General features: G+C 41.1%; 1 protein-coding gene and 1 pseudogene across 3 annotated transcripts in view; one reads left to right on the top strand and one right to left on the bottom strand.

The window, feature by feature from the left end:
• Positions 1 to 1,977: 1,977 nt before the first annotated feature.
• Positions 1,978 to 11,159, top strand: part of Ccni (cyclin I) — a 24,482-nt gene continuing 15,300 nt past the window's right edge. The window contains exons 1-3 of one of the 3 annotated variants that reach the window (XM_085836884.1): positions 1,979 to 2,529; positions 5,025 to 5,120; positions 5,921 to 6,078. In XM_085836884.1, the coding sequence (XP_085693010.1) occupies positions 5,057 to 5,120; positions 5,921 to 6,078 (222 nt within the window). In that variant the 5' untranslated portion in view covers positions 1,979 to 2,529; positions 5,025 to 5,056. Of the gene's footprint in view, positions 2,530 to 5,024; positions 5,121 to 5,920; positions 6,079 to 11,159 lie in introns of all 3 variants that reach the window. The other 2 variants (XM_021163122.3, XM_021163123.3) reach the window with 2 other exon arrangements.
• The window catches only part of LOC110294086 (activated RNA polymerase II transcriptional coactivator p15 pseudogene), a 5,611-nt pseudogene continuing 4,355 nt past the window's right edge, over positions 9,904 to 11,159 (bottom strand).

The following is an 11,159-nucleotide window of genomic DNA, read 5'->3' as shown; positions in this document are numbered from 1 at the left end:
TTCTTTTTAAGAATACATATTTTATTTTTAATTATGTGTATATATGTACATGGGAGCTATGCACCTGCATACTGCTGGTCCTGATGGAGTTCAGAAGAGGGGATCAGATTACTAGGAGTGGATCACTGTGAGCCACTGTAACCTGGGTCTTGTACTTGCTCTTAACTACTGAATCATCTATCCAGCTTCCATATATATAAATTCACACACATACACACACACACACACACACACACACACACACGCACTACTGCTGTGCTACACTCTTACCCAGGCTTCCTTGAAGAAATGAGAGGCAGAATAGTTGTGCCACGATAAGTTATGCAGAAAGGCCATACTCTTGAGACTATTATCCAGGAAAAAAAAAAGTTGGTCATATTAAAAAAAAACAAAAAACAAAAAAGAAAGTGTAACAGTACAGAAAAAGACTAGATGGGGGTGGGAAATGCAGGCACACATAGAACCTACTTAAAACCCTCCAGTGCTTCCTACGCCCTGCTGTGCCCTATGGAATCCTCTCTGCCCCTCGAGTCTCAGAGGCATGTAAGCTTCAGAGCTTTCCATATGTTGCTTCCTGTGCCTATATTTTTCTTTGTCCAGTGGTTTCAAGCCTCATCTTAAATGTCACTTCCTCAGAGAAACCTTTACTGAGAGCCCAGAGCAGGTTAAAGGCGTTTCCACACTGGTCTGAAATTTTCCATCTTAATCCTTCTGCTACTGACACTTGTTTATGAGGCCAGAAATCAAATACTGAGAGCCTTTCACATACAGAAATGCAGTATAAAACAAACTATACAAGATCCAGGACATCCATGAGTTCATATGGGGAGGGGATGGCTATACAGTAAAATAGTCTTTTGGGTAATTTCATACAGTGATTAGTAGATCAGTGGGTATATCAGTGGGTATCTCTGTGCTTGAGTTGCAAACTCCTTGAAGACAGGAGCCTTTTGTTTTCAAGCTAATTCCAGTTTTGTAAGAACCTGATCAGTTTTTTTTTTTTTTCCCAATGATGTAAAATGAATGCTTGACTAGGTAAATGGTTAAGGTCCTGGTCTCCCCTTCTTCCCAAAGCTATCTGCATTCTTTTCATAAGTAGAACCATTGTAAGATTAGCAAAATTTACCAACTAGAGTAAAAAGTACCCCAAGTAAACAAAACACATTTAGTTCACATTCGTTAAGGACCTAGTGATAAACAGGACCCTGAAATACTAGACATACTGGCTCATGACTAGAATTCCATTGGCGCACAGCCAAGCCGTCAGTAGTCTAAGCCACAGCTTTTACAAGTAGCCTTAAGCACGCAGGATATGATCCCCTTTATTTTCTGATGTGCTTCAGTCTCCCATCACCCACAGGATGGTTAAAAAGACACATGTCCATACTCACTAATAGGAACGGGACAATATAATTTTGCGTAAGGTCAACAAAGAATGTGATCTTTACACAAAAGATCTCCATCCACGTCTAATAAATTCGTTCAGGAGGGCTAAGGACAAGTTGGGCTGGGAAACACTGAGAGACTCTAGGTTGGGCGCAGGCGCTCACCCAGAAACCCTTCCCTGAGGCTAGCGCTCAGCGGCTCCTTTCTTTCCAGAGGCGCATGCGCAGCACACTCTCCGGCCACTGCACGCCTCCTGGGCTAACAAGCCTCTAACGTCACCTAGCAGGCGGAGAGGGGTTCTTCCGCGCGCCCGGGGGAAAAAGAGTCCGCGCACTTTTCCTTCTCTTTGTGCACACAAAACGCACTTTCCCCTTTCATCCCAGTCTCAGGGCCTTCCCCAGATCGTCTCCGGAAGCTCTTCTTTGTTCAAACTCTCCTGTGCGTCCGTGGGACACGGAAGCTCGTCTTTGTTCAAACTCTCCTATGCGTCCGTGGGACACTGGAGGTGGCCGGGAAGAGAACACTGGCGTTGTTTACAGACCCGCGCGGCCGAGATCAGTCCGCGAGGGCGGGGCTAGGCGGCCGGCGCTTTTTTGTACGCTCCTCCCTCCCCAGCCTTCCCCCGCGAGCGGACGCGCCAGCGCCTCTGTCTCGCTTTTTCTTATTTTCTCCCCCTTTCCCCTTCCTTTTCTTTTCTTTTTTTCCCCTTCCCCCCTTCCACCATTTCCCCTCGGAGGCGTTTCCCTCGGGCAGGGGCAGAGCCGGCCTCACCCCGCGCCTCTCCCCGGCCCCCGCCGCCCTATGGCGAGAGGGCGCCCCCTCCTCACCCGGGCACCAGCGGCGGCGGTTGGAGGAGCGGGACCGGCGGCGGCGGCCTCGGGCCCAGGGTCATCATGGAATTAGTTCGCTGAGTGACCCCTCGGCCGCAGCCGTGCGTCCCGCCCGAGTACCCGCGCCCGCCGGCCCGGTTTGCCCTCTTCTCCCTCCTCAGACGGCCCGGCCCTGGTCCCGCGCGCCCCGCCGCCGCGCGCCGAGGATCATGAGGTGGTAACGGGCCCCCGGATGACCCCGCGTCACCACTGTGAGGCCTACAGCTCTGCCGGGGAGGAGGAGGAGGAGGAAGAGGAGGAGAAGAAGAAGAAGGTGAGGGCGGGGGCGCGGCGCGGTCGCCGTGCGCGCCGCTGGAGTGGGAGCTCGCGGGGGCGCGCGCCGCTCCCCTCGGCGGACCTTTCCTGGGCACCTCGGGGACCCCCTCGCCGTCTCTGGCAGTGCTGCGCGGGTTTCCTTTGAGCCCGACTTTTTTTTTTTGTCCCCAAGTAACTTGTAGCCACAGCTCGTCACCGACTGGGGTGCCAGTTCCTGGCTCCCCGAGCCAGTGCTAATAAAGAAGGTGACACACCCCCAGCCACAGAAGCCACCGATCCCTCGTGACCACCGAACATAATTTACCCGGCAGAGTATTGTGAATGTCGAGCCAATAGTTAAACCCCCTCCCTTCCTTCCCCCCCCTCCCCCCCCCGTCACCACACACAGCGCGCGCGGCAATTGCGGGAGGGTAACGTTGCCTAGGGCTTGGGCCGGTGGGGAAACTAGAGAGGTGAGGGAACTGAGTTGCTTCGTAAAGGACAGAAAAATGACGAATTTTGCAAGAAGAGCTAAATGCTCTCTGCAGAGTTAACCTGCTCCACCGCAGGTCATTTAGGCAGAAGTTGAACATTGTGTAGTAAATTCGTGGAAAGTGTGAGGTAAATAGATCAACGAGGTAAATGGATCAACTGAAGGTCTTAGAGTAGCAAAGTAAAATATTTACGTTTCACTTTGTCAGTGAAGAGCCATTGAGTGTTTGAACAGCAGCCTGGTAAACCTAGAAACTTTCTGGACATTATACACACACATACATATATGTATGTATGTACCCAGTCTTAAAAGGGGGGAGGGTTAGGTTAAAAGCCAAGAGTATTTGTTTATTCTGGTCAAGTAATTCTTAAAAATTAAGAGTATTCAACCTACCTGTGTGTTTGTTCATCTTTTAAATGGATTTAGTAATTCCACCGTCATAGGGTTAAACAAGGATTACCTAGAGTAAATATGAACAATAGCTAGCCAAGTAGCAAAGCATTGAGGGCTATTGATAAGCACCTGACAAGTGTAAGCTGTGATTTGGGGGTCAGGGAGGTATAGTACTAAATTTTGGAAACTGTTAGTGGTAAAGATACTCATGATTAGTTGAGAAAGCAGGTCTAGCAATGGTCATGACAGTAATTACATACAAAGGCAGGATAATGTCTAAGTATAGATACAGAAAGGCAGGGTAGTGTGTTTCTGCACAATTCCAAACGGTGATGTGGGATCGCCTATGACCCGGTATTGCTGGTTCATAAAGTCAAGGAGGGAATAGTTAGCTACGAAAACCTTAAAGGCTCACATTGATATTCTCTGTTCAGAAAAGGAAGTAAGAACCAGAAGTCAACAGTCAGTACAGGATTATTAATAGAGTTGGCATTGTGATCACCATAATAGGATAATTATGTATTGATGAAGCTTGCTATTAATGTGGTTGTTTACCAGCATTGTGTTCCACTCTTAACTCAAGATCAGGGGGTCCTGGATGTATGTTGGTAGTACAGTTTGATGTAAGGTAAGCATTGTATTAGCTTGTTAATGCAAAATCTAAGCCTTTTAATAAGCATGAACAGTATAGGAGAAATATTTGAGACAATGAGAGGAATATGTAAAGCTATCTTAAATGTTAAGGAAAATTTAAAGTTTAATAGTTCATTTAGACATGTGGAATATGCCAAGCAAAAATCAAATTGAGCACCCTAAATTTGTGGAAAGTAATTTCATAAGTGGAAAATTATTTTTAAATTATATAAAATTATCTGGCTATATGTAAGGTATATATAGATTTCATATTTATATTGGGTTCCCTTCTAATTATGTATATGTAAATATTCTAAAATCACACATACAATATATGAAAAAATTGGACCCATTATATAAGGGATACCCAACCTCTATAGCCCTTTTGTTTTTAGAGACTAAAAAGATAATTCACATTTGTGCATGTGACTAAAAGTGGGTAAAGATGAACAAGAAACAATAAAATTCTATCATTAAAATAAGAGTTGTCCTGAGAGGCTGAGGTGGGGCATTCAGGGCTGGCCTGGACTATATAACAGGAAAGTTCTCATGACACTTTTAAGGGTTTATGTTAGCAAAATTCATTATTCATTTAGCTTACAAAAACTGAATTCCCTGATACCTGTCAGCAACTGTTTTAAAGGAGTGTAAAAATGTTTCTCCTACAATATTGACAAATAATTTACAATTTAATTCTATGCATATTTAAGTTTTTGCCCATTTTTATTGTCTTATGAATGTGGCATATACTCCTGGAATTCTGTAGCCCCTATGAATAGGAATGTTTTCATTCAGAATCACAGTACATTTTTAAAATTTTAGTAAATGTAGTTTTGAGGCCTGCAGTCAATATCTCTTTGATTAGGCAATGCTCCTGAAAAATGCCTTGCTTTTAGTACAGGATCCAATTCAGTGAAAACTGCATTTAAGCCTCAACTTCTTAATACTAATTCTCAATTGATTCAGTGTTTTTCCTCATCTCCTTGTTTCAACAGTTAATTATTTGAAAAGCCCAGGCTGATGATAAATGTCATATGTAGCCAAGGGTGACTTTGAACTTCTCATCCTCTTGTCTCTACACAAATTTTCAGGTGTGTGCACAAGGCCTGGTTTACAGTTCTGTTTGTTGTTGTTGGTTTTGTTTTGCTTTGTTTTTTAAGTTTAAGGACATTTTTTTAATTTATTTTAAAGACCAAGTCTGGCTGTGTAGCACAGGTCCTTAGAAGTTCTGAGATTACAAACATGCACCACTTCCTGTGCTTACATTGTCTTTAGGTGGAGGTTAGGTAAATGATTTGGGATGTTTTAATACAAGCATTTTCAGGAATTAATTTTCCCCTTAACCCCACTTTCTTTGCATCTTATACGTTTTTAATTTCTTCATTTTTACTCATCTCAGAATATATTCTAGATTTTTTTTTTTAAATAACATCTGAACATTTGAAAAATCTTACTAAGGACCTTAATTATAGAGCAGAGGCTCCCTTAAACCAGTCTTAGCCCTCACATGACTTCAAATGGTTTAATGTAATTCTTAATGTATTTAAGTGGTAAATAAAAGTAATGACCCTTAGTGATTAATGTATTTCACTTCTAGGGAGAATATTTGGGACAACTATTTCTAAGAATTTCTAATAAAAAAAGTTAGTGGTCTTAGTTTTACACAATACTGAATTATAACTGAATTTCAAATTTAAAGTGAGGTTACTTTAGATGACATTGTTGCCAACTTTAATATATGGTATTTTAAAGAGCTATAAAATCGTATACTGCCTCATAACATTCTTACTTTGTTTTATAAATTGCTTAATAAGCATTGACATTTATAAATGTATATAACATACTTATTCTGTAACTATGTGATGTACATTATTTGTATTTGATTTAATAGGTAGCTACATCAAGCCGGGTGGCAGGCAGATCCAAAGGGATACCATGAAGTTTCCAGGACCTTTGCAAAACCAGAGATTGTCTTCTCTTTTGGAAAGGGCAATCTCCAGGGAAGCCCAGATGTGGAAGGTGAATGTGCCGAAAATACCTACAAATCAGGTAATTTCTCACTCGAGACAGGTGCTCGTTATTAAATGTTCACTGTTGCATAATGTGATGCTACACTGGGAATATTTGTACTGTTAAACATGTTCTCAACTGTGTGTGCTGATGCATATTTGTAGCCCTAGAGCTTAAGAGGAGTTCAAGGCCAGTATTAGTTGGAGGCTAGCCTGACCTACACAAGACTGTGTCTCAAGGAAGCAAAAGGCTCTTTTAGAAACATCATCTTTTTGAAACAAAGCAGATAAAACTTTTTTATCTGATTTAATGACATCCATTCATTTTCCGTATAGACTAATACAGCCATAGGTTTCTTTTTTCCTAATTGTGTAGTTAGTCATGAAGAGGGAAACATCTTCATAGTATTAAGTTTAGGGAACAACAACAGCAAAATCTCTTGTCAATATTTCTAAGGAGTTCAAGTGGAGTACTAGGTAATGGCAGTGCTGAAAGTCTTGAGATATTAGCTGAACTCTTTGCTGTTGCTGTACACTTTTTAAGAACTATTTTATGTTTGTTAGTATTTTGCCTGCATGTATGTCTGTGTGCCTAGTGCCTTTGGTGGTCAGAAAAGGCCCCTGGAACGGGAGTTTCAGATAGTTGTTAGCTATCATGTGGGTACTGGAACTTGAACTCATGTCCTCTGCAAGATCAACAAGTGATCTTAACCACTGAGCCATCACTCCAGTCACCTATACACTTTTACTTTTAGACATTTTATACTTTGATCATATTCTGGAAGATAAATTTTAATAACTAAAAGTTTTATCTTAACAGTTTACTATGTAAAATTTATACATCTTTTTATCCCTCTTGTCTCATAAGGTGCTTGGAGTACAGAAGAGTAGCCAAGAAAATTTTAATGTTGCCAGTGATCAAATGGCAAATAGCTGTTTTACATTAGTTTTAGATTTATAGGCTGTTGAAGTCTGCGTTTTCTGATTCTACTCTTAACTCTTCCTACAAGCTGAAGAAATCTGTTTCACATTTACTGTCTGTCATTGTGCACATTGAAGACTAGTTGACTTTGAATAAGTACTGTCTGTGGTTGAAACACTTAGACATTATCATTTAGTGGATAGTTTGGTTTTCTTAAATTAGGCACAGTTCTGTGTTGTTTAAGACTTCAATAACAAATAATAGTTATAATTTGAATCTTTACTCGAGGCAGTCTCTTCTAGTTCTACTTTTCCATTTATTTTTGTATGAATATGTGGTTTAGATTTCTTTAAATGTATATTGAATATTTGCTATACTTCCAGGTACAATTCTACACACTGAAGATATGAATGGAGAAAACTCCAAATTTCTTGACTGTGTAAGAATTTAAAACCCTCCGACAGAGTTCTAAGAAGAGCTCTGTCTTTCTCCTTTCTCCTGCCATCTCCTTAAATCAGTATGTAGCTAACCCTAACAACCATTTGCAGCACAGCGTGAAGGTGACATTTTCCTGTGACTGCAGTAAATGGCTGAGTTACCATGTTGCTTGGTCTGTTAACATGTAGCCAAGTTAATAGGTATCAGTGAGGTAATACCAGAGCACAAGACAGGATCACAACTTATAAGGCAAACCTACCTTTCTCCCCCTCCTGTCTGAAACAACTTCTAAAACTGCAGGACAACTACAACACAATTTAGAATATTTGTAATTTGGTCACAAAGAAAGATACAAAGTATTTATGGCATTGCTTACAGATTCTCTTTCCTTACATTTATATATTATCTCTGATATTGATTCACTTATCAAATAGAATATACAAACTACATTTTTAAATTTTGTTAAAGAATGAATAAAATTAGCCAAATAGTTTAGTTTACAGAAAATTCTGGGACATGTGAGATAAAGTACTAAGATTAACACTTACATATAATATACACAAAACCCCTATTTATGATTCTGATACTAATACACTCCTTTTTTTATTTTAAAGATTTATTTCATGTATGTGATTACACTGTCACTGTATTCAGACACACCAAAAGAAGGCATCAGATCGCCATTACAGTTGGTTGTGAGCCACCATGTGGTTGGTGGGAATTGAACTCAGGAAGTTTGGAAGAGCAATCAGTGCTCTTAACTGCTGAGCCATCTCTCCAGCCCACTACTACACTCCTAATTTATGTATGTATATGTGTGGGTGCTGCAGCATTTATGTGGAGGTCAAAGGACAACGTGTGGTAGTTGGTGCTCTTCCTCTCCTCAGGGGTCAAACAGCTTGCTAGGTCTGAGCTGCAGGGGCCTCCACCTCCTAAGCCGTCCTGCTGACCCTAAGAGCAATACACTCATAAACTTTGCAAAAGTTGATCTGAGTACTACAAGTAATCCTTGGGACCAAACTCTGAACTAGGTGCTTTTAACATGAAGCTTGCTGCTGTGTGACAGACTTTTCCTGAGGAGGCACAATACATGTCTACTTGTCCCCACAAGTTGAGAGATAGAGAGCCCACAACAGATCAAAGTACGGATACCCCTAAAGTCCTTGGTAAATCAGTGAGGTTTTTTTTTTTTTTTTTTTTTTTGATTTTTCGAGACAGGGTTTCTCTGTGTAGCCCTGGCTGTCCTGGAACTCAGAAATCTGCCTGCCTCTGCCTCCCAAGTGCTGGGATTAAAGGCGTGCCCCACCACTGCCCGGCTAATCAGTGAGCTTTATTGGAGTTACTTACAGGATCAAAAACGACTCAAAGATAGATAATCAAAGTCCACCCCAGCTTGGGTAGCAACTCAAAAAGGCTGAAAATAGGGACCACACTGCACAGCCCTGAGCAGCATGCCATGGTGAGGGAAGAGTGACCCTTTCCCGTGGCTGAGCTAGTCCTCAGCCTTTCCCAGGCAGCTTTTCTAATACCCAGGACTAAAATGCCCGTAGTTTTAGATACCAAACAGGTTATTTTGTACTAAAGGAGTTAGTGATAAACTTTCTTCATATGACAATTCAGTTCTCTAGAAAAATCTCAAAATATATATGGTTTTTTGTTTTGAAAGCAGCAGCTCCAGAAAAAGGAAATGGGCTTGCTTCAGCTAGAAAAGCACTAGAGGTGGCATGAGGTTTTGCATATATTGTCATAAGAATTTGATTTTCTAATTTTAGCTTTCCATCTTTTTTCTTAATTGCATGTTCTTAAGAAAGATTTCCAAGTGTGTATTGGAATTCCAACATTGTCACGTTCTTTTTCCTTCTGTTCCACCTGATTTTCAGCATCAAGTTGACATCAGTGTTAATTATTTTGGAGTAATAAACTTGGAAGCCTTGGATACTAAATCTTTGAATGGACTTTTGGTTAAGGCACCCAGAGTGAGTCATCAGGTCGGGACACTGAGAACGAGCAGATGCAGGCATTTCCACCCTTCCTGTGCACTGAGAGCAGAGGACCTGTGATTGAGCCACAGGAGAGATTTCTTGACAATCATGCTGATTAAAGCAATTAAAAGTCTAGTCCTTTTTATTGATGGGCAGACCAAGAGCAGGCTTTTGCCTCTGAAAAGTCTCTTGGTGCCAAGCTCAGGGATACAGAGGTTATAAAGGCAAACCTACAAAGACCATAATTTATATCAAAGTTAGATGGGGGTCGGAGTAACCTTGAAACGTTCATTCCTGTCAGAGCGTTGTAATTATTTTACATGTACCATGCCAGTCATTTTTGGCTTACATCTTTTCTAGTTATTTTAGCTTAGTTACTTTGGTTAATACATCTGGACCATAGTCAAGGCGATGGGATGGCAAGGCAGATGTGACTGTTAAGGGAAGAGGGGATGAATCCAGGACGGATGGTGATAAGGCGTTTTACCTATTTAAGTACTTGCTTTAGTAATGCCAAATAGTTCTACTTAATACTAGAACTTTGAGTGGGCTTGGTCTGAGGGGAATAGGAGAGGATATGGATTTAGGCTTAAAAGAGCAGTTCTAATTCCTGGTTATAGACTAGCCTTTCTCCTGTTACATAGTTTTAAGAGCTGGTAAAAATAGGAAAGTGCTTTTTTTTTTTTTTAAGAGCTTCCTTTTATGCCACTTGCTTCTGCTTCCTTTTACTTCCCTTCCCTTGTCCTTGCAAGGTCATTCTCACAGCTCGTTTTTAATTTTAACTCCAACATCCAGTGTTGAGCAAAATGTGGCCAGGCAAGAAAATATTCCTGTTACGCCTGAGACTCCCCTGACGTCTCCCATAGAACTCTGTACTTCCCTTGTGATAACACAGTATAATTTGACTGAGTTTCCTTGGTGGTGATGTTGTGTCCTTGTTTTCTGAAACATTTGTTACTCTTTAATGATGTTCTGAGTCAGGGTCTCAAGTAGCCCAGGCTGGCTCAGACTAGCTTTGTATGATCCTTCTAGCTTTTCATGATCCTTATAGGTCTGCCGGTGAGTCTGGGTTTTAGGTGTATGTTAGCACACCAATTGAACTTTTAATGGACAGCTTCTTTGTACTTTATTCAATGTTGGTCTGTTGTGTGTTCTTGGTACTTACAGAAAAGTTCGTCTGTAGAGTAGTTGAAGTTTGAAGTTGAAGTTTCTTTAAATGAATTTAGGGAAAACTTAAAAAACACTTTCAGATAATCTACATTTATTTTGCTGAAGTCTTTTTGATTACAAAGAAAACCCTGTCACAAACTTCAAAGTGATTTTTTGTTGGTATTTTGGGACACCAAGGAGTCAAAGGCTATCTGGTTATATGGTTTTGAAAAAACAGATGTATGCTAAGGACAACTGAGACATACAGAAGTGTGCATGAATCACTTGGCAACTAGATAGATGAGGATTGTCTGAAAGTTGTAAAAATTGAAGTTTCAGCTGGGTGTAGTGGAGCATGCTTGTGATGCCAGCATTTGGGAGGCTGGGGCAGTAGGATTTCAGAAACGTACAGGCCAGCAGGCTAAGAATAACACCCTATCTCAAAAGAGACGAGGGATCATTTTAGTCCTCACATCCAGACCCTTGAATAATAGTGGCAACTATTGAATTTTGTAACTTTTCTGCTCTTGTGGGGGTGGCTACACTCTTCATGTGGGGATGAGGACTGACTGACTCGGTTTTTATTAGAGCTCCAGGGGTTAAACTTAGATCAGTCAAGCTTGAATTGCA

Source organism: Mus caroli, unplaced genomic scaffold, assembly GCF_978045245.1.
Source record: "Mus caroli unplaced genomic scaffold, Mus_caroli_1 scaffold_4, whole genome shotgun sequence".
NCBI classification, from domain to species: domain Eukaryota; kingdom Metazoa; phylum Chordata; class Mammalia; order Rodentia; family Muridae; genus Mus; species Mus caroli.
The sequence above is the reverse complement of the archived record's forward strand: the minus strand, read 5'-3'. Positions and strand labels throughout refer to the sequence as shown.